We start from the raw sequence: 22,752 nt of genomic DNA, 5'->3' as shown, positions 1-22,752 counted from the left end.
AAGACGAAGCACTTGTACATGTGATTTTCACAAGTTATTGTAAAAAATCTAGTTTCTGTGCCATTTACCTATTGTACCCAATGTCGACCTCTGAGCTAGTATAGACTAGACAGAGAGTCGTCTAGGGATTTGAACCTAAAACTTGAAAATTTGAAGTATAATAACATGTTTTTAAAAGTCAAAACAAAGTCAACTAATACTTAGCAATCATTGAAAAAGATACTAGGCCTACTGTAAAAGTAAGTTAGACTATAAAGGAAGACAAAATAAAACTAACTAGTTTTCATAATAAATTTATTTATTACAAACTGAAATAAACAGAAATTTCAACACATAATTCTACTGAAAACACGGTAAGGCAGGTCATCTCGTTTTCGATGCAATGCATATCAAATTTAGCCGAACATCACCAAACTGACATAAACAGTTTTATGAACTTTACAATATATTCAACCACAGTGATTTTACGACTAACACTACCTTTGGTAATAGGTGGAAAAATGATAACTTATTTACAATAGAATGTCATTGATGGAGATGGGAAGGGTGAATATTTTGTATTGCTAACTTAACCTAGAAACTGCCCTAGGCCTGACTAGATCAATCAAATTTAAAAATTCAGTCACTTTTGAGAATTCAGGAGTAAATACTTTTTGTTACAGAAATGATGTACCGTTAGATAAACGTATCAAGTAAAGATTTAACAATTATTTTGACGAAAGAAATTTTAATCTGTAAATTTATTTTAGAAGTTTTAAAACATTCAAGTGATCTTTTAAATCAACAAAGCTTTTACAGGCTCCAGAGCCATAAATAAATCATATGTGATAAATTATTTTTTATATATATTACTTTGATAATGTAGTTACAAACATAACTCTTGTCTAACCTAACTTAAAACGTATAAAAATGGTATCACTAAAGTAAAACTACAAAAACACACACCGATACACATGTTACGAATTTGCCAAATATATGTGTAAAATACTTTCGATTGTTTCACTAGTTAATAACTCCGTCACGTTTTGATCACCTTACGATAAAGCTTAAACGGTGTTGACTTTGAAAAGTGATAGCAAACGTAACAAAAGCCAACGTCCAACCACGGTTACATACATTTTCACAATTAACAAATCTCTTACTATGGTCCACTCTTAATATCATTGAACAAACAGTCTTGTTGGTGAACAAGCTCAATAACCAACAATAAATAAATTTGGTTGCAATGTTTCTTTCAACCAAAAAATAAAATAAAATAAATAGATAACTGAAGAAATGAAACTTTAACAACATAAAAAATACAAGAAAACTTTTGTTAAGATTTTGCGATTAAATCTTTGAAATAATCTCAGGTTTTCAACACACAAATTAATAAAATATAGAAACTAAACCGAAAATGTAAGGCAGGACTTCTAACTGGTTGAGATTGCCTATCAGTCTTTCCTCGGCCTACGTTTGCGAGGTGAGGGAGGTGCGTCACCACTGCCACCCGACGGTTCTTCTACAACCTCCTGCAATGAAGAAGTCAAGTAAGTACCAACTGAATGGATACTGGTGCAAGTATTATTTGCATGACAGTTAGTTAACACTTTCGCTACTGCAATAGTACGAAATTTTTCATTCACATGGACCAGCGACGAACATATGCGACGGCTAGTTACATTAAAATAGACTGCCGTCGCATATTTGTGTCGGGGTTCTAATTTTATTAAAATTCTTATATTTGTAACAGTCTATTTGAAGACACTGAATTCTCTGCAGTGGTCTATAGATATGTCTGACGCACAACTGCGTCGCTTGGTCTGTGGATATGATTGATGACGTCATATGATAGTTGGAAAAACTGGTCTTTACTTTTTTGCATCACTGTATATATGTATGCTGCATTATCCTATGTAGCTTTTATATTTGTTTAGTTATAAAATGTTCTTAAATAATCAGTTTTTTTTACTTACTTTCACCTCAAAACACAAACAAAAATGAACTGTCACATATATGCGACATTTGGGCTATTCCAAGAAAACTATGATAATTTATTGTCTTTGCAGTAAGACGGGGCGTCGCAAATATGCAACATTACAAAAGGTCACAAAAAATACGAGAATAAATTATTTACAAACAATGATTACAGCGTATTACAATGTAAATGATCACTGTTTTACAGGTTTTCGCCCGTGGTCTGTGTGTACTGTTCACCAAGTGACAGGTGGCGCATATATGGGACGCTCAGTAGCAAACGTGTTAAATCTAATACAAATTCAAAAGAATTCTCTAATGAGTATAATAATTGGGTCTAGATACCTTTTCTTCATGTTTCATGGGTTCACCTCAAGGTCCCTTTATTTACCTAAGGGTCGTAGCCCGGGAATGAAACACTGAAAACTTACCAAGGACAAACTTTATTTCCTAAACTAACATCAAAAATAATAGTAGTGTTAAGAACTGTGTAGCCTGAGATTTTTTTTAAATTTTTACAACCAATTATAGTTTGAAACCTCATTTTTTAATTTAAACGTATGATCTTACCTTAGCAATGTGATCCCCAAACACCTTAGACTATCCTTTATTTACAAATTAACCCCCTCCCCCTTCTGATCAAGTACCCTGATGTACTTAAAACACAAGCTTTCATTCGGTCAGAATAACAAGTTATTGTTCGACAAAACATCAGCCTATTCAACCATCAATGTCAAACCTTTATTCTTTATAATTTAAACTTTTAATTTATTACACATATTTTTTTAACATTTGTAGTAAAGACATTCTTGATAATATAAATTCATTATTTGATTACCGTACAAGGATTGACTGAAGATCTCTACCGACCTCCAGTCACAGCCTGAAGTAAAGACGGTGTTTCTCACACTTACACTATCTCGCCATGATTGGAGTTTGATCACTTTGAGAACTTAATTAACAGAAAATCCCTGTAATTGGTCAAGAAATATTTTTGTTTAAGGAGTAATTACCTCTTCAGAATCGTTGCTTTTCTGAGAACCTCCACCCTTTTTACTTTCTTGAGTAGTTTCTGCGGTATCCTCCTCCTTGCCTTCTGTCTCATCTACCATTTCTTCCATTTCGTCATCCGGAAGAAGCGCATCGGTTTTTTTCGCCTCAGCTCTTCTGGCGATTTCTTCTTTTTCCTATGGCAAAGAAAACCTTCAAGTAAAAAAAATAACTAATTCATGTAAGTCTTTAAATAGCAATTAGAACATTACGTTACTAGTTTGGAAAATATGTGTTTACTGGATGAGTGTGGTCATTCCCGCATGAGACAAAGTGGGGATTACGGGTGCGCAGTAAACACATTTTGGTTGAGTAACGTACAATATTTTTGGACAATACCGGTACTACCCTAAACTAACATAAAATTCTACAGATCTAGAATTTTGCAATCAAAACATTTTTATTGGATGTAGAGGAAGAAATCAAATTAAGTCAATCATTCCCTAACTAACCTATATAAACAGTTGGATTTTATAATGGATTTGATACAGAAGTGAATCAGTTTCAATTTAATTTATGCATTAAATAAATTACACAAGATGTCATAATCTTAGAGAAATCTACAGCTCAAGAAAGTACTTGGCATTATAGCCATTATTTTGCTCAGATATTTTATTAATTTCCTTCATAAAGTGAAGTTTACCAAAGCTAAATGTATTAAAAATGCAATTATTTATTTTAGTTGACAATTATTAAATGTCAAAAGACTATTTTGCCTAGAATACTTTACAAGAACTATTTTGGAAAGTTAAGGATTCATTAACTAAGGGTCAACAGCTACTACTCTACGGTACCTGTGAGGACGATCCACTACAACACAAGAAGACGACCAGTACGATGGGCAGACCAATGACGACAACGTAAACGGCCCACAGCCAGGGGTGCTCGTTAGTGTAGCGGAAGAAAGCTGTTACCACAGACTCCTACGAACAAACACTACCAATAAGCTACTACTACAGGGAAGGGGCTACACAACGTTGTGAACGTTGTAAAAAGCGTTGTGAACAAGTGTAGTGTCCAACGAGTTACAGATAAGTTTTCATCCAGAAGGAATTAAGGAAAACCACAACTTTAAAATAATCAAAGACACTATACGTAAACATTTGCTTTAATTATTTAAACCAAATGTAAAAAGTTATGTACAAAATGGGAAGCTGAAAGGATTTTTCTAAACACTGTTGGTAAAAAGGGTTTATAACAAGGGAATCACTCGGTTTTGCTTTACACTGGGATGTAAACTTTTACAGGGGTTAAGTCTGCGGTAATATGAGAAATACTTAACCTGAATCCATCTTTGCCAATTTATTTCTGAAGCACTACGTCAATGTGAATACCAGTCGTTAATGTGAAAACATAACTCACTACTTTATATACTACTGCCTGGATTTTAATTACTGGTGTTTAATCGATACTATTGGGATTCAACAATTTAAGTTTTTAACTTTTTTTCACAAAATACCTCTCGAGCACGTTTTCTGAGGTACCATACATAGACGATGATGGGAATGCTGCAGTAGAAGAAATAAATAGCCCACCATCCAGGTTTGTAGTTGATATGCTTCATGGTGCGAACCCACAAAGAATCCTACACAAAACTTCAGTGCAAATCTTTTGTTACAGACCTAAATCTTAAAATGTTCTTTCCTCGGTTTGTTCAGGTAGGAGGAGGGGGGGGGGGGGGGGGTTAAAAGAAAACAAATTTTTAGGTTGGATACAATGTGTACCTAATATGCAATTTGAGATATTATAAACCCTACAAAATAAATAAGAATACCCTTGGAACAAATTCAAAAGTTATATCCGACTACCACAGAGAAAACTTAATTAAAATTTATAATATACAGTACAAATTCTCTGGCTGTACAGTAGACACCTATTTACTCTACAAAATCCAATGTTCTGTGGCACTATGCAGGGTCGCTTATGTAAGGTCGCACAGCAATAAAAGTAAAGTCTGTCTAACTTGGTTTGACAGGGTGTCTACCAGTAAGCTATTTGAAAAATCTGACATTTCGGGGACATTTGGGGGCCGTATCTAAAAAATCAGTGACGTCGGACTAAGTAAATTTTTGTGAGTTCATTTTACATTTGCTGTTGGGGCAAAAAATATAAGTATAGTAAGACGGTTGAGTAAATTTTTGCGAGTTCATTTTATATTTGCTGTTGAGGTAAAAAATATAAGTATAGTAAGACAGTTCTATAAGTTACAAACAACTAGGCCTAGTATAAATTCAGCATTTTAATGTTATATAACTCATTTTCAAATGCAACACAACAAACATATTGTACGAGTCGACCATTGGATTTGAGATTGAATCTAACCACAGATTAAAACGTAGACATTTAATCCACCACAAAACTACACAGTTACTGTTGGAAGTTGGAAGGATTTTTAGCATTCATCTGCATTTGCCTTGCACAAAACGTAACTACAACCAAACACAGTGTTTCCGTTTCCACACGCATAAAACAAAAATTCCACTTACAGGTTCGAGAAAATCCCCGTCTATCCCGCTTTGTAATGAAAAATCCCGTTTAATCCCGCAAGACTTTAACGTACTGTCCAGGGTGATCAGTATGATGCAACATGTCTAAATATCTCCTAAAACCTTTCAACAATGCTGTGGTAGAATATTTTAAGCAATTGGTATCAGTTTTTATCTGGAAAGCGGTATAAAAAAGAAACTAGGTAATCGTAAGAGCAGATAGTCTCGTTTTCCCACATCCCGTTTTAATCCCGCATATGGTCTAAAAAGTCCTGTTTTGGGAATAAAAATCCCAATGCAAACAAAATGGTGGCAGCGGTCAGATATTACAACACTAAGACTGAACATATAGAGAAAACAATCTTCTTTAAATTGTGTTAATGTTTATATATCCGTTACTACTTTCAATAAGTTTGAATTCATGAATATATTTTCATAAACGGTTTTTCTTTGATATCATAAAATTACGCCTAAATAAACTTATATCTAACTGGTTTTCTACCAAATAGGCGTGAAAAGTAATTTAGCCTAATTAAGTTTTGTTGATTGAAAAATTCGAGTTTTACAGTTACATAAAACTAATTCAAGGATGTAAGTGTTCTTTTTTTTAAAAAAATTTAATAAAAAAATCAAGCGTCTGGAACCAATTTTTTATTTGAGTTATTTAACTTGGTTTACTAACATGGAATTGAGGTTACGGCTACAGTAGTAGTTAGCATTATTTGTACAATAATGTATAATGTATTTTTGTGCCGGTAAGTCGCTGGCTGGTTGCCTCTATAAGAGACATTGCAACAATAATTGTCATGCCACTGGTAAGTTACGGTAATACCATTCGTTTACATCAATAGCAAGACATGAGATCCTTTGTAGGCTATACATAAGAAACCCATAAAATAACCCATAATATAAATAACAAGTGTCTTATTATTGATAATCTCGTTGTAGTTAAGCATTCGAATCAAAAATTTTTTGATAAGTAAACAATACAACTCGAAAGCTTTTTGTGAACAATATTAGACATTTCATAATTTTATTTATATGAAACGTTATTTACATTAAACATGAATCAAGAATTAATTTTTTTTACATTAAAAAATTATGAATGACATTGCAGAATAGCTTTTTTTAACAAAGAAGTAAGTTATATAAAGTTTTTTTTCAACTTTAAGTAGGTAGGCTATTGCAAACAGCCTAATTTTAAATATAAGTAATACCTTTCATTGACCATTCCACACACAATTGTATTGTCTATTGGGAAATAAAGCTTTGATTTGATTTGATTTGTAGAAAATAATTAAACACATGTTGAAACAATCAAACACTAGAATTAATTGATACATATTTGTCTTTGGCAAAAGAAGAGCATTTTAAAATAATTATTCATTGCAAAATCAACATTCAGTATGTATACCTTTTTTCACAAAACAATCAATTAAATATCATTTCACCAGTTACACCAACAAATCATGAAAATTTTGTAACTTCAAACTTGTAACTTTACCAACAGGTTTTAGTTTGTCCAAATCCGACAGGTCTGTGCAATTCAATTTGGCAGTTTGAAATCAAGTTTACGTATTAGTTAAATATTATTTAAATGACTTGAAACTAATACATTAAATCTAATTAAATAATACATGGAATAAACTTACCCTAAAGCTTCTGCAATATTTTTTTATTCAGTAAGTTAAGATAATTATGCACTGTACATTAAAATTATTGTAAAAAACTCAGATTTTTTAAACTGCACTGTACTTTAAACCAAAATCTGTGAACTAATATTGACTATATAACAAATCTTCAATAATTATATTGGTCATAAGTCCCCACAACGGATTTAGTATTGTAAACTATGAACCAACAAATAAATCCTACTACTCAGAGAACTAGACACAGAATGGAAGAGTACAGAAGGGGTTTGGGGGAAGGGGAAAGGGGAAAGTGGGGAGGTATTGTAGTTGATCGGACATGAAAGAGATAAGGAATGCACCTGAAATCCAAGGTCTCTTTGTCTTTATTTCCTGTTTCCAACATATTTTCTATATTCAAGCTAGCTTCAATTCCTCTCCAAATAATATGTAGCCAAATAAATATATTTTTGTATTTTTCTTATTAATATTTTTTTGCATTTTCTTCCAATAAAATAAAATGTCACACCTTTCAATTGAAAGTGGATTCATTTATTTAGTTGGAACACACAAATGCAAATGCAGCATTCGTTCTTTGAATCTTTGAGAATTCATGACTTCTTAAAGTATTTTTGTAACTTAAAATAGATACCAGGATTTAGATAGGTAGATAAATAAGTAACAGTGCTTTATTTTGCTGAAAAGTTTACAAATTTACAATTTTTTTTAATGCACAAAAGACAATAGTCATTTGACTGTCTGTCTGGTTGGCAAAGTCCACTTCCACTTTAACATTACAATCAACACTGCACTCATATAAAAGAGAACAAAAACATAAAAGCTTAGACTCACTTAAAAGCTAAAATAAAATTCTAATTTACATTCGTTCCTATTTATAACTACACCAAGGAATCTAATGTATTGCCTACGCATACCTCGACGCATACTAATACACATTATTTACACTTGATTTGAGTACCTTTAGAACAAAATATTCCCATCAAGCTATGATTTTTTTTATTGAATTCTTTTATTAGCTCCCGATGGACCCAGGCTATAAACCTCGCCAATCCCTCCCATTTACATAAGATAAAAACTCATGATAATCAATAGTTAATTTTTGTAAATGACATTTTTTAAGATCTTTAAACATGGGACACCTTGCCACAAAGTGAAAAACAGTTTCATTTTTATGGAGGTTACACAAAGAACAATAATTTTTATCGACCACCCAGGGTTTATAATTTAAATCTAACAACTCCCCTCTACATTTCATAATCCATGAGATTGTGACGATATCCCTATTATCAGAGGGAAAAGTTTTATCGCCAAGATTGAAGTCCAAATCTATAAATCGGGAGTGAAACGCCGATGTACGTGCTCTGCCAATACATTCCGCCCTCCAGTTATCTCCAAACACGCTCACAACTTTCATCAGCTGGACCTCGACCTGACCTTGCGCAAAGTCTACCGGCAAACCAAATTTGTCTCCCAATAATTTCCAGTCACAGTACCAATACACGCATCTCCTTATCACTACCTCTGCTAAAATATTTGGCAAACGATCTGCATCTAAATACAACACAGTTAATAAATATTTTAGATTCATCAAAATAGTATGGAATTGTAATTTGTCTAATCCTGACTCCAAATACAGAAAATAATTAGGCGTATTATTTGGCAACCGAAATAGTTTTTTTAATAAACAATCTCTGAACTGATTCCACTGGATCACAATCTAAATATCCCCACACTTGACCCGCATAACACAAAATAGATTTTATTATTGAATTTAAACATACGAATTTATAACTCAACGGAACTTTATTGTTATTTATAAAACTACTCCGCACAGCATTAATAGCTAATTTTGCAGCAGCTGACTTATCATTTAAATGCTTATCCCAGTTAAAAGTTGGTGTTAAAACAACTCCTAGATATTTGTAGGAATTCACTATTTCAATAGGCTGACCTTTGTACCACCATTTATTGCTTCGTGCCAACCTACCACCTTTACGAAATACCATGATTTTTGATTTATTGAGATCCACTTGTAGGTTCCAAATATCGCAGTAGGCCTCTAAATTAGTTATCATTTGCTGTAACACTGTGGCTGTTGGTGCTATCAGTACAACATCATTGGCATACATTAAAATGTTTATTCTCTTACCTCCAACTAAACAGCCACCTCCTAAAAATGCTGGCAAGTCGTTAATAAATAATGAGAGTAAATTAGGACTGGCAACGCATCCTTGTTTTAAACCTATTGTTGATTCAAAACTGTTTGTTATGCCACTTTTACACCACACTGAAACATTGGTACCCTCATAAAGATTTTTTAAATTCTAGAAAATTTTTCAACCCTGCAACTCAATATTTTATCCTCAGACTTGCGTGTATCATTTAATATAGGATTTATCTGGTCTAGGAATAACTCAGTTTTTTTTTTCTTCCCACTCTTCCATTTAGGTCCCAAATTATTACTAGGTTTTCATGTCATAAATCAATTAAACAGTTTGAAAACATTTCAAAATCAGTTTCCCAAAAATTACAGTTAACATATAAACGGACCAAAATCAACCTTTTATCACCAATTCCCGTATCTATTTGGACCAAAATTAGATCATTACTTTCAATAAGTGAAATTAGATTCATAAATGGTGACTTTAAATTGGTTAGTACGATCAACCCACCCCTATACTTCTATAGGTCATGTTCTGGAGTGTGGCGGGCCAGTCCCTCATCTTGTATGGATTAGATAAGCACAGTACAGTTTATTCATGGAATTATATTTCTTCTGCTACAAAATATATTTGCATAAATCCTGTATATATCCTGTATTAGCATAAATCTGTTTAAGCAGTTCTGTTTTCTATTTGCCGTGATTGATAATCAGCTTTAAAAATGTTTTTATTCTTTGAATGTTTGCCAATCAATAATAATGAGAATTTTAATTTAGATTCTGATTGTTATCTTTTTGAAAATCTTTTAAATCATTTTGTGATAATTCAACAAAACATCCACAGTATGAGGAAAAACTTTGAAGAATTTATTCTTTATCTCCAGTCACTAGATAAAATGCCTGATATCATCACTCTTACCAAAATATGGATTTCAGATAGTGAGGTGAATCAATATAAGCTACCTAAATATAATACGTTTGCAAAATGTAACTATTATATCGCGCTGGAGGAACTGTGGTATTCGTAGCTGAACAGTTCCTTTGTTCGGTGTTTCCGGACCTAGGCATTGATACGGCAGACAGCCTCTACTTACAGATTAAAATAGCGGATAATGTTTATTTTGATCTATTTGCAATTTATCGTTTACAGGAATTTAGTAGACACTTTTTTAAATGAACTTGAAAATGCTTTAGGTAACGTAAAAAATAGAAACCTTATTATAATTGGGGATATGAATTTGAATATCTATATATTTAATACGCGACATGAAACTTTGTGAACAATAAAGCTTTTTTGTTTTAAGATTTAACCCCACATACTATATACCAAAATGTTCGTCTAGGTGTGTGGATGTGCAAACTGGCTTTAGATTTTCGAAATATATCTTTTTAAGGGGCTTTTTTGTGGGCTGCCCTCAAAGTTCCTTCCATAAGGATAACATTGTGATTGATTTGAATGTCATTATATTCGGAAACAGATGTCAATAGCCTACATTAGTTTTACAAACATTAAATCCCAGCTGTTTTGTTTGGTTTTGAAATGTAGCCTAAACAGTTTGCATGTTTTTAAAAATTATTAGAAACCCGGCAAAGAAATGTTACCTATATAGGACACGACGGGAGAAAAGTTTTACATTATATTTTCGTTTAACATGCCAAGGAACCGACAACAAAGAAATATTGCCGGTCGGACATGGCGAGTCAACATACGGAAAGCAATGCAAAGAGAACATTAGATCGTACAACTCTGCGCTCGCAATGGTCAGCACTCGAGCTAAAATTGAAGTATACAGGGTGTTCATTTGAAAACTTTCCATATCTGTTGTGTGCAAAGGTAAGGCTTTCAACACTTGTTTGTTCTAATTTCCCCCTAATTTGGACATGCCAAATCCAATAAAATTATTTTCAATTTTGAAAAATGCCCCAAAAGGGCCCAATTTGGGGGGTAGGGGTGCTTTTTGAGAAATTTTCAAATGTAAACATGGGTTGTGTGATACATCAATTTAAAGGTCTAATCACCCCGTACATTTTGGTGCAAAAAAAGTTTAATTATCTTTAACCGTATTTACAGGGTGGGTCAACACGTTTCAAAAAAGGACTTTGAAGTTAAGTACCGTATTACCCTAACTACTTAACGGAACAGCGCCAAATTTCTTTCCAAGCTTATTCTTGAGCTACTCTTTAAGATAACTTTTAGTAAGGGCACTTTCCATGTTATTTTCTAATTTTAAAAAAAACTCAAATTTTAAGAATAAAAGAAAGCTGAAAACTCAAAATTCTTAAATATCAAGGTATAACAAATTTCATACCACGTGAAAGGTCCTTTTTTAACAAACATTTTACGTATTTAAGTTTTCTTTCTTAAGGTTTCTTTCTTTCTCTTACCGTTTAAAAATTGCAGTAGAAAAACATAATTTTCTATGGTAAAATTGTAACTAGTTTTCTAATAAAACACCCAAAATTCGTCTCTAGACACATTAAATAGTGCAATAACTGAAGGAAACAATTTATAATTATTTTTAGGCAGATAGGCAAACAAGTTATTACGTTTTACTTTGTGAAAAACAAGTTTTATAGCTGATGAGAAAAACCCAAGCGTGGGCCGCTTTCTGTAGTACCATTGACTAGTCAATGGTAGTACTAATTTAAAAAGTACCATTTCCTGTAGTACCTAATCAAATATGGTGTAAACTTTAAAAAATAGACTTTATTTTTACTTATTGGTCATAACAAAAGTGTCCCAGGATAACTGCAAAGTGTTTAACAATAGATATCCAGGTATAACCTTGAGTCATATGGCTGTAGATGATTTAGTTAGGAAGTTTTTTGAAACTGGCTCAGTTACCAATGAGAAAAGAACAGGATAAAGAGTCCTAGATGAATTCTGACACACGTAAAAGTAGTCGATCAATTTTTTATGAATCCTACTACATCGTTTAACAGAGTGCAATGTGTTTTATTAGAAAACTAGTTATAATTTTACCATAGAAAATTATGTTTTTCCACTGCAATTTTTAAACGGTAAGAGATAGAAAGAAAACTTAAATACGTAAAATGTTTTTTGAAAAATGGCCTTTTTTGTGGTATGAAATTTGTTATACATTGCTATTTAAGAATTTTGAGTTTTCAGCCTTCTTTTATTCTTAAAATTTGAGATTTTTTAAAAATTAGAAAATAACTTGGAAAATGCCCTTACTACAAGTTATCTTAAAGAGTAGCTCAAGAATAAGCTTGGAAAGAAATTTGGCGCTGTTCCGTTCATTAGTTAGGGTAATACGGTACTTAACTTCAAAGTCCTTTTTTAAAACGTTTTGACCCACCCTGTAAATACGGTTAAAGATAATTAAACTTTTTTTGCACCAAAATGATTGGGGTGATTAGACCTTTAAATTGATGTATCACACAACCCATGTTTACATTTGAAAATCTTTCAAAAGGCACCCCTACCCCCCAAATTGGGCCCTTTTGGGGCATTTTTCAAAATTGAAAATAATTTTATTGGATTTGGCATGTCCAAATTAGGGGGAAATGAGAACAAACAAGCGTTGAAAGCCTTACCTTTGCACACAACAGATATGGAAAGTTTTCAAATGAACACCCTGTATAACGGTGAAGGGCCTTTCATGTATAAGGTGCACAACAAAATTTATCACCTAATTGGCACCTTTACAACTGTCAGAAGGGGTGCACATATGCCCAAAATCATATCTACGATGTAGAAAGAATGCTAAACAAAGCTAGTGGCTCTTGCAGCACTGTACTCATGCACATTTTGATTCAACATTTGGTTTATATTAATCCATACGCGCAAGTTTTCAGCTCCGTCCTGCAAACTACTACTACTGAACAGAAAAAAGAACTTAGAATGCATATAGCCAACGATCGAGGTCAAGACCAACATCGATACAACGACGTTGCTATAATGATATCCTAATTTATTATTTGTGCGAATTCGCACGGGTTCACCTAGTTTTAGATAATTCTCGAATAACAGACCTATACAAGCTTAAATTAGCGAGTTTTGGTTTAATTTCATTTGTTAACCAACCAACCAGAGTTACAATAACTTCAAGTACCTGTATTGACCACGCACTTGCGATGTGCGATATAAAACTATATTTAGAATGTGTTAGCGGTGATCGATGTGGGAATAACTGACCACAGAATCACCGTGACTGTCTTAAATTCAATAATTTAGTAAATAAGAGCAACTCTAGTAAGCAGTGGTTCAAAATATTGGATTTCAACCGATTCAAAAGTAAAATAGAAAATACCTCTTGGGAAGAAGTTTATTCGGCAGATAATTTACCTTGGTATGATTGCCTTTAGTAGATTTATAGATACTAGCTGTTTGCCCGTTCTACTTACGGGAATCATTGGCGAGAAAAGTAAAGCTAACCCATGCATATCCTTAAAAGATGGAAATGGTGAACTAATCACTGATTCAATAGGTGTAGCTAATGAATTCAATACTTTCTTTTGTTCAATAGCGTCTGATCTAAAGGTTAGGTATTTCAGGAGATAAATTGCATTCCGATAGAGAAAACGAATATCTAGAATTATTCCGAGTTCAGCCTATGGTTAATACTATTTTCTTCTATCCAACTGTAAATCAAGAAGTGTGTGATATAGTTAAGAATTTAAGTAATCAAAAAGCTCCTGGGTACGACGATTTATCACCTTTAGTTGTTAAGTTAGTTATTGATAGTAATATTGATGTGCTAGTTTATTTAATTAATTTTAGTATGAGTTCTGGAGTTTCGAAACGAGTTAAAAACTTCTATAGTAAAACCTTTATAAAAAAAAAAGATAAATTGGACCCTAGCAGTTATAGACCAATATCATTGTTGTCAATCTTTTCAAAAATATTAGAAAAAAATATTAAAGTTAGGCTAGTTGGCTTTTAGAACAGAAGAATTTTTTTAGCAAGAATCAATATGGGTTCAGGCAAAAGTTAGGTACTAATTCAGCTTTGTTAAATTTTATGGGGCAAATTTTTTTTGTGGAATAAATGAAGGCAAGCAATGTGCTGGTATTTTTGTTGATGTTATGAAGGCCTTTGATACCGTTGACCACAAGATTTTGCTGGGCAAGATGCAAGAAGCTGGAGTTATAGGGGTACCACTGTCGTGGTTTGCCTCATACCTAAGTGGCAGGACTCAACAAACTAGGATAGGTGAAGTAACAAGTGAGCCAGGTTCTATCAAATATGGAATCCCCCAAGGTTCAGTTCTCTCTGGACCATTGTTTTTAATATATGTAAATAGTTTGTGGCAGGACTCAACAAACTAGGATAGGTGAAGTAACAAGTGAGCCAGGTTCTATCAAATATGGAATCCCCCAAGGTTCAGTTCTCTCTGGACCATTGTTTTTAATATATGTAAATAGTTTGTGGCAGGACTCAACAAACTAGGATAGGTGAAGTAACAAGTGAGCGAGGTTCTACTAAATATAGAATCCCCCAAGGTTCAGTTCTCTCTGGACCATTGTTTTTAATATATGTAAATAGTTTGTGGCAGGACTCAACAAACTAGGATAGGTGAAGTAACAAGTGAGCCAGGTTCTATCAAATATGGAATCCCCCAAGGTTCAGTTCTCTCTGGACCATTGTTTTTAATATATGTAAATAGTTTGTGGCAGGACTCAACAAACTAGGATAGGTGAAGTAACAAGTGAGCCAGGTTCTATCAAATATGGAATCCCCCAAGGTTCAGTTCTCTCTGGACCATTGTTTTTAATATATGTAAATAGTTTGTGGCAGGACTCAACAAACTAGGATAGGTGAAGTAACAAGTGAGCCAGGTTCTATCAAATATGGAATCCCCCAAGGTTCAGTTCTCTCTGGACCATTGTTTTTAATATATGTAAATAGTTTGTGGCAGGACTCAACAAACTAGGATAGGTGAAGTAACAAGTGAGCGAGGTTCTACTAAATATAGAATCCCCCAAGGTTCAGTTCTCTCTGGACCATTGTTTTTAATATATGTAAATAGTTTGTGGCAGGACTCAACAAACTAGGATAGGTGAAGTAACAAGTGAGCCAGGTTCTATCAAATATGGAATCCCCCAAGGTTCAGTTCTCTCTGGACCATTGTTTTTAATATATGTAAATAGTTTGTGGCAGGACTCAACAAACTAGGATAGGTGAAGTAACAAGTGAGCCAGGTTCTATCAAATATGGAATCCCCCAAGGTTCAGTTCTCTCTGGACCATTGTTTTTAATATATGTAAATAGTTTGTGGCAGGACTCAACAAACTAGGATAGGTGAAGTAACAAGTGAGCGAGGTTCTACTAAATATAGAATCCCCCAAGGTTCAGTTCTCTCTGGACCATTGTTTTTAATATATGTAAATAGTTAGTGGCAGGACTCAACAAACTAGGGTTGGCGAAGTAACAAGTGAGCGAGGTTCTACTAAATATGGAATTCCCCAAATTCTCTCTGGACCATCGTTTTTAATATATGTTTAAATAGTTTGTGTAACGGTCGTTTCAGAGGGACATTGATAGCTTTTGCCGATGATACAGCTTTGTTTTACAAGGCTGAATCAATTGATTTACTTAAAATTGATATGCAATATTATTTAAACACTCTGAGGTGGTGGTTTACCAATAACTTTATGATAATGAGTCCTAAAACTAAATACATATTATTTAATCTTACAAGGCATATAAGTTTTCCTAGCTCGCTGAAATATCATGATATGAAATGTATATTTACTAATAGTGTTTGTAAATTTTTAGATAGGCCTATCAAACAAGTTCAAGAAATAAAGTATTTGGGATTGGTTGTAGATGAAAAGTTAATTGGAAAAGTCACATTAGCCACTTGTAGAATCATATTATTAAAATGTGACAGGGTTTTTTTATTTCACGATTGGGCCATTCCATATCATATCAACAAATAAAAATCAGTTTTCAACCTGACCATCTTGGATTACTTTGAAATTTGGTATGCTTATAGTTCTAACAAATACAAACAGAAAACTGTTTTTTGTTTATTTTTATCTCTTCCCGTTTATTTATAATTAATTTTTAAAAACTTCAAAAATCGGCGTTTTTTTACTTGCGGGGAGATCTTGAAAAATTCACAGACTGAGTTCTATTCATGCTAGAGAAGGCAGAAAGGTCTCATTTCATTCCTGTTGTTCAGGGCTTTAATTTGATATGCAACATGACTATATTCTAAAAAATTCCATTTTCCAAGAAAGTTTTGAAAAATGTTACGTACCGTATTTAAAAAAATGGTATTTTTAAAATTCTGAAAAAAATGTATGATGTACTTTACACTATTGACCATAAATGCTGTAAGTTTCATTATAGGACGGGCATGGGATCACACCTAAATACTAAAACTTAGGAGTAATGTAGAAACATTGATCGGAAGAGGGATAACATTCACTATGCCTACACCTTGAAACAGCTGCATAATAAGCCTAATTAAAAAAGAAAGTTATATGAAGTAAGCATACTTACACACACATACATGGCTAGGAAAGTTAAGGAATTGGTAAAAGAAAAGGGGATATTATCTCATCCTAATCCTAAACCTGGAAAATTGCTTGATCAGAAAACTGTTGACTTGGTCAAAAGTTTTTACTGTTCTGATGATATCAGTAGACTAATGCCAGGAAAATAGATTTTGTAACCATACCTAAATCGCAAAAAAACACAAGGACAAAACGACAAAAGCCATTAGTGCTAAGTAACCTCAAGAAATTTACTCTGAACTTAAAGATGAGTAAACCAATGTGAAGATTGGTTTTTCAAAATTTGCAGATTTAAGGCCTAAGAATTGCTTGTTAGTAGGTGGAAGTGGCACTCATAGTGTTTGTGTCTGTAAAATACACCAAAACTTCAAGTTAATGATCAATGGTTGCAGGATATCAAAATTGGCTGAAGAAGAAATAACATATAACCACTGTATTGCTAGAGTGATGTGTAATCCTCCTTTGCCCAGCTGCTTTTTCAGCGATTGTGACTTTTATCCAAAATCTGAAACATTGGCAGATCTTTTCAGAGACACTTTTGATGCCAACAATATAGACCAAGTGTCTTACAAAAAATGGATAACAGTTGATCGAACTTCATTGGAAACTATTACATCATCTTCAGAAGAGTTAATCGATTTGTTAATTGAAAAACTTGACCAACTTAAACAACAATCTTTCATTGCAACGCAACAATCCATTTTTCAGAGCAGTAAAAAGAGTGACCTAAAGAAGGAAGGTGAATTTTTAGTAGTTTGTGACTTTTCTGAAAACTATTCATTTGTTGTCCAAGATGAGGTACATGGTTATCACTGGACAAATACAGAAGCAACCGTCCACCCCTTTGTTGCATACTACACAGAAGATTATCAAATCAAACATGTGAGTTTTGGGTTAATATCAGAACACTTAACTCACGACACAATAGCAGAGCATCTCTTCCAAACTCATTTAATTAAATTTCTTAACGGGCACTTTGGCAAGAAACCATAAAAAATATATTACTTTACTTTTCAGATGGTTCAGCAGCACAGTATGAAAACAAAACAAACTTTATAAATCCATGCCACCATGACAATGACTTTGGTATGCCTACTGAATGGAATTTCTCTGCCACTTCTCATGGGAAAGGAGCCAGTGATGGTGTTGGTGGGACAGTAAAACGGTTGACGGCACGAACAAGTTTACAACAACCTCTCTCGGAATCAATTCTTAATCCTCATCAATTTTACCAGTATGCTAAAGACAACATGATGTGTCTTTTCTAACATACTGTATGTAAAAATACCATATGTTATGTTTAATAAGTTAGGTAACTTTGTTTTTGTTTACAATCATTGTTATTTTAGGATTCAATTCAGAATACACCTATTTTATTTTACACATCTTTTATTTAATATGTAACAGTTTGGCGACGAGGAAAACCAGTTTTTAATTTTTTTTAAACATTCTATTTATTACAGTTTATTTTTTAATATGAGTGACCTAAGTAACACTGAAAGTTTGACTGATTTAAAGAAGATTAGAGTAGTAGTGAAGGGTCAGTTGTCTAAGGCTGAAAGATGGCTAGCAAACCTACAAAACATGTCAAAAGAAGTAATCAAAACCAGGATAACAACAATTGAAGATTATTGGGAAAGATTTAATTCTGTACAACAATTAATAGAAGAGAAAACTGAAGAAGCTGAAATTGAGAAAGAAATAGATTACAGAGTAGAAATGGAGGACATATATTACAAGGTAATGGATGAGTTACAAAAACGTATGGGACAGCTTGCAGAACTACAAGTGAACATTCAAAATATTGTGCCTAGTACATCAAATTTGTCTTCTCCACAACGTCGATCCACTACTTCCTCAATGATTTTCACACCATATCAGGAAAATGAATCATTCAAGAACTTCATTCGTCGATTTGAGATATTTCTATATCTACATAGCCAAGAATTGGAACCAAAGGATCAAGTGTATACAATGCTACATGCCTTAACGCCCCATTTACATCAGAAGCTGTATGATTTGTGCGCTCCCGAAAGTCCTTTGGATAAAACATATGCTGAATTAGTAAGTCTTTTGGCTGATTATGTTGACCCTAAACCTAGTACTTGGGCCTTACAACACAAATTTATGACAAGAACACAAGAATCTGAAGAAACCGTAAAAATATATTCCGTTGAGCTTCAAAAGCTATCTTCAGACTGTGACTTCAACTGTAATAATTGTGGGAAATCAATTGCAAACACATTACTACGCATGCAGTTTATAAGAGGTATTAGCAATTCAGACATAAGAACAAAATTATTACAAGAAAGATCTGCTTCATCGTTTCAAGATGTAGTGAAACTTGCCTCCATCATGGAATTGGCAAAGAACGAAAGCTATATAGTAGAAGAAAACATTCATTCAAATGAGAAAATCAACAAGATAGCAGGTACAGGAACAAAACCACCCCATTTTTCTCCTACTTGGAACAAAAAGTTACAGTCAGTTGAACGCCTCAAAGGTAAATGCTATCGTTGTGGATCCCCTAGACACAGGGCACATCAGTGTAAATTTATCGGAGAAATATGTAAGAAATGCAACAAACAAGGGCATATTGCTAACGTATGTTTAGGCACAAAACAAACAGAAATTCATTGTACCGAAACTGACAATACTATAGACTATTATAAGGAAGAGAAACAAGAGGTTTTTAAGATACACAACCAGAATGCCGGTAATGACAAGTTTATGGTCGAGATACTTATTGAAGGTAAACCTGTGCGGATGGAGTTAGATACTGGAGCATCAATAAGTATTCTACCATACTCTACCTTCAAAAGTCTCAACATAAATAAAAAGATTTTCCACACAAACATAGAACTAAGGACATACTCAAGCGAGATAATCAAACCCCGGGGTGTCGTCTTTGTAGAATGCACTTACAATGATCAGGTGTTTGTTGGGAAACTCTACATAGTGAACCAAAATTTCGATGCAATTTTCGGAAGAGAATGGATTAGAGAGGTCAAACTGGATTGGGCAGAACTTAAAACAGTTCGTAACAATACTACATCTACTGCACTCGAAGATCTTTTGGATGAATTCAAGGAATTATTTGAACCAGGAGTAGGACTCATACCTCACAAAAAAGCACACTTACAGCTTGAAGGGGCAAGACCTATTTTTGTGAAGGCTCGTCCAGTCCCATATGCACTAACTGAAAAAGTAGAACTCGAGTTGAATCGTCTGGAAGAAGCTGGAATCATTTCCAAAACAGACAAGTCCGATTGGGGTACTCCAATTGTACCTGTAGTAAAGCCTAATGGTAACATACGAATATGCGCTGATTACAAGGTTACAGTAAATAAACAAATCAAAGAAGAACATCATCCAATACCTCGGATCGAAGACATTTTTGCTCAAATGAATGGAGGACAGTTGTTCTGTACTTTGGATTTAAGCAACGCTTATCTCCACTTGGCAATGGATGCTGAGAGTGCAGAAATTCAAACTTTGAGCACTCATAAAGGACAATGCATCGTTAACAGACTGATGTTTGGTGTAAAAGTTGCTCCAGGGGTTTGGCAAAAGGTGATGGACGGAATCCTTCAAGACCTTCAAGGTGTTCAGTGCTTCTTCGACGATATAATAATTCAAGGAACGTCATCAAAAGAACTACTAGAAAGACTAAAGCAAGTGTTTGAGCGTTTAAGGAGTCAAAATTTGAAGTTGAACCGTGACAAGTGCAAATTTTTTCAAAAGAAAATTGAATACTTAGGACATGTTATTGATGCCACTGGAATCCACAAAAGTAAGGATAAAATCACAGCAATTACAAATGCACGAAGGCCTCAAAACATACAGGAACTCCGATCTTTCCTAGGGCTTGTTAATTACTACAACCGGTTTGTAAAGAATTTGTCCACTGTTTTAAATCCTTTACATAGACTTCTAAAAAAAGGGCAGTCATTCATATGGGACAGTAAGTGTGAAGAAGGTTTCCAAAACATCAAGAAAAGAATAACAAGTGACACAGTTCTTTGTCACTTTAACCCAGACCTGCCATTGATCCTTGCAACTGACGCTTCACCAGTGGGACTTGGAGCAGTGATATCACATCGTTTCCCAGATGGAAGTGAAAAGCCTATAGCTTTTGCTTCAAGATCATTGACCAATGCTGAAAAACATTACAGCCAAATCGATAAAGAAGCCACAGGTATATACTGGGGGTTGAAGAAATTTTTTTCTTATTGCTACGGACGTCATTTCACACTCATCACGGACCATAAACCATTAGTGTCAATTTTCAATCCCAACAAGAGCCTACCGTCAATGTCAGCTACGCGACTATTCAACTACTCCCATTTTTTATCAGGATTTAACTACACAATTGAATTCAAGAGAACTGGTGACCATGGCAATGCAGATTTCCTCTCAAGATTTCCTGTGGAAGATTCAAAATTTACAAGTATTGACTAGTTTGGACATTTTCAAACAAACCAATTGAACACCATAACTATCAATCCCAAAGAACTAGCCGAAGAAACTAAGAAGGACGCATATCTAAAACAAATTCTTGAGGCTCTTGAGGAGGGTCAATCATTAGAGCCATTGGGATTTCACGATAATGAAGTTACATTACATGAAGGATGCCTCTTCAAAGGGTGGAAAGTAATCATCCCAAATTCCCTCAAGAAAAGAATTCTCAATGAACTACACTACGGGCACATTGGTATAGTAAAAACCAAAGCTTTGGCAAGAAGTTACTGCTTTTGGAGAGGAATGGATAAAGACATTGAAAACATGATTGCTGTTTGCAAGCCTTGTCGTGAGAAACAAAATTCTCCAACGAAAGAGATCAACCATCCTTGGGAACCAGCAACTCAGCCATGGGAGAGAATACATATAGATTTCATGGGCCCAACAAATGGACAACAATTTTTCATTGTTGTTGATGCCTTCTCCAAATGGGTAGAGGTAATACCCACAAAAACAGCAACTACCGATTGGACTATTAAGGAGTTGAAGAAACTTTTTAGTACTTTTGGTCTTCCAAGCCTCCTAATTTCAGACAATGGACGAAGTTTCACTTCTCTTACTTTTCAAGAGTTTCTTAAGTCATGTGGAACTCAACACAAAACGACTGCTCCCTTCCACCCATCATCTAATGGACAAGCTGAACGCTTTGTACAAACAGTGAAGAAGATGTTGAAGTCGATATTAGATGAACCAGGAACACTTGACAGTAAAATTCACAAGGCGTTAATTCAACTCCGTCAAGTACCAAACTCAACAGGAAACTCGGCATACTATCTCATGTTCAACAGACAAGTAAGAACATACCTCAGTGTTATGATACCTTCTAGAATCGAGGACTCAAAAGACAAACCTAAAGGTATAACACGCATATTTAAGGTGGGAGACCGTGTTCAAGTGAGAAACTACTACAAGGGTCAGACAAAATGGAGTTTCGGAAAAGTTACATCAAGAGATGGAAATCTACATTACAACGTTGAACTGGAGAATGGAGTAACATGCAGACGACATGTAGATCAAATGCTGCGGTCAAGACTTTAAAGGGGGAAAATTGATGTGTCTTTTCTAACATACTGTATGTAAAAATACCATATGTTATGTTTAATAAGTTAGGTAACTTTGTTTTTGTTTACAATCATTGTTATTTTAGGATTCAATTCAGAATACACCTATTTTATTTTACACATCTTTTATTTAATATGTAACACAACATAAATGGAATTCATTTCAAATTTTCCTCAACAGAAGACCACATCAAAGAAAAACTGAAACTAAAGGAAATATTTGATAAGTGTTGCACCAACACTGGCATTCAAAAATTGCATGCTTTTCTTCCCCTTACCAGGAACAAAATTGCGACAAAAAAATACTCTAACTCAAATGATAGCCAAATAGAGCGAGTAACAGATTTAGATTCAGATCCTGTACCCTTCAATGAGATTAA

General features: G+C 34.0%; 1 protein-coding gene across 1 annotated transcript in view; it reads right to left on the bottom strand.

The window, feature by feature from the left end:
* Positions 1-280: 280 nt before the first annotated feature.
* LOC128985462 (calnexin-like) overlaps positions 281-22,752 on the bottom strand; it is a 45,377-nt gene continuing 22,905 nt past the window's right edge. The window contains exons 9-11 of the mRNA XM_054404956.1: positions 3,801-3,929; positions 2,970-3,143; positions 281-1,511 (exon numbers count right to left, since the gene is read on the bottom strand). Of these exons, the coding sequence (XP_054260931.1) occupies positions 1,434-1,511; positions 2,970-3,143; positions 3,801-3,929 (381 nt within the window). The 3' untranslated portion in view covers positions 281-1,433. The remainder of the gene's footprint in view (positions 1,512-2,969; positions 3,144-3,800; positions 3,930-22,752) is intronic.

Source organism: Macrosteles quadrilineatus, unplaced genomic scaffold (assembly GCF_028750875.1).
Source record: "Macrosteles quadrilineatus isolate MER2022 unplaced genomic scaffold, UCM_ALF_1.0 Scaffold_2__2_contigs__length_208266976, whole genome shotgun sequence".
Lineage (NCBI taxonomy): Eukaryota > Metazoa > Arthropoda > Insecta > Hemiptera > Cicadellidae > Macrosteles > Macrosteles quadrilineatus.
Note: the sequence above shows the minus strand (reverse complement) of the source record. Positions and strands in the feature narration are given on the sequence as shown.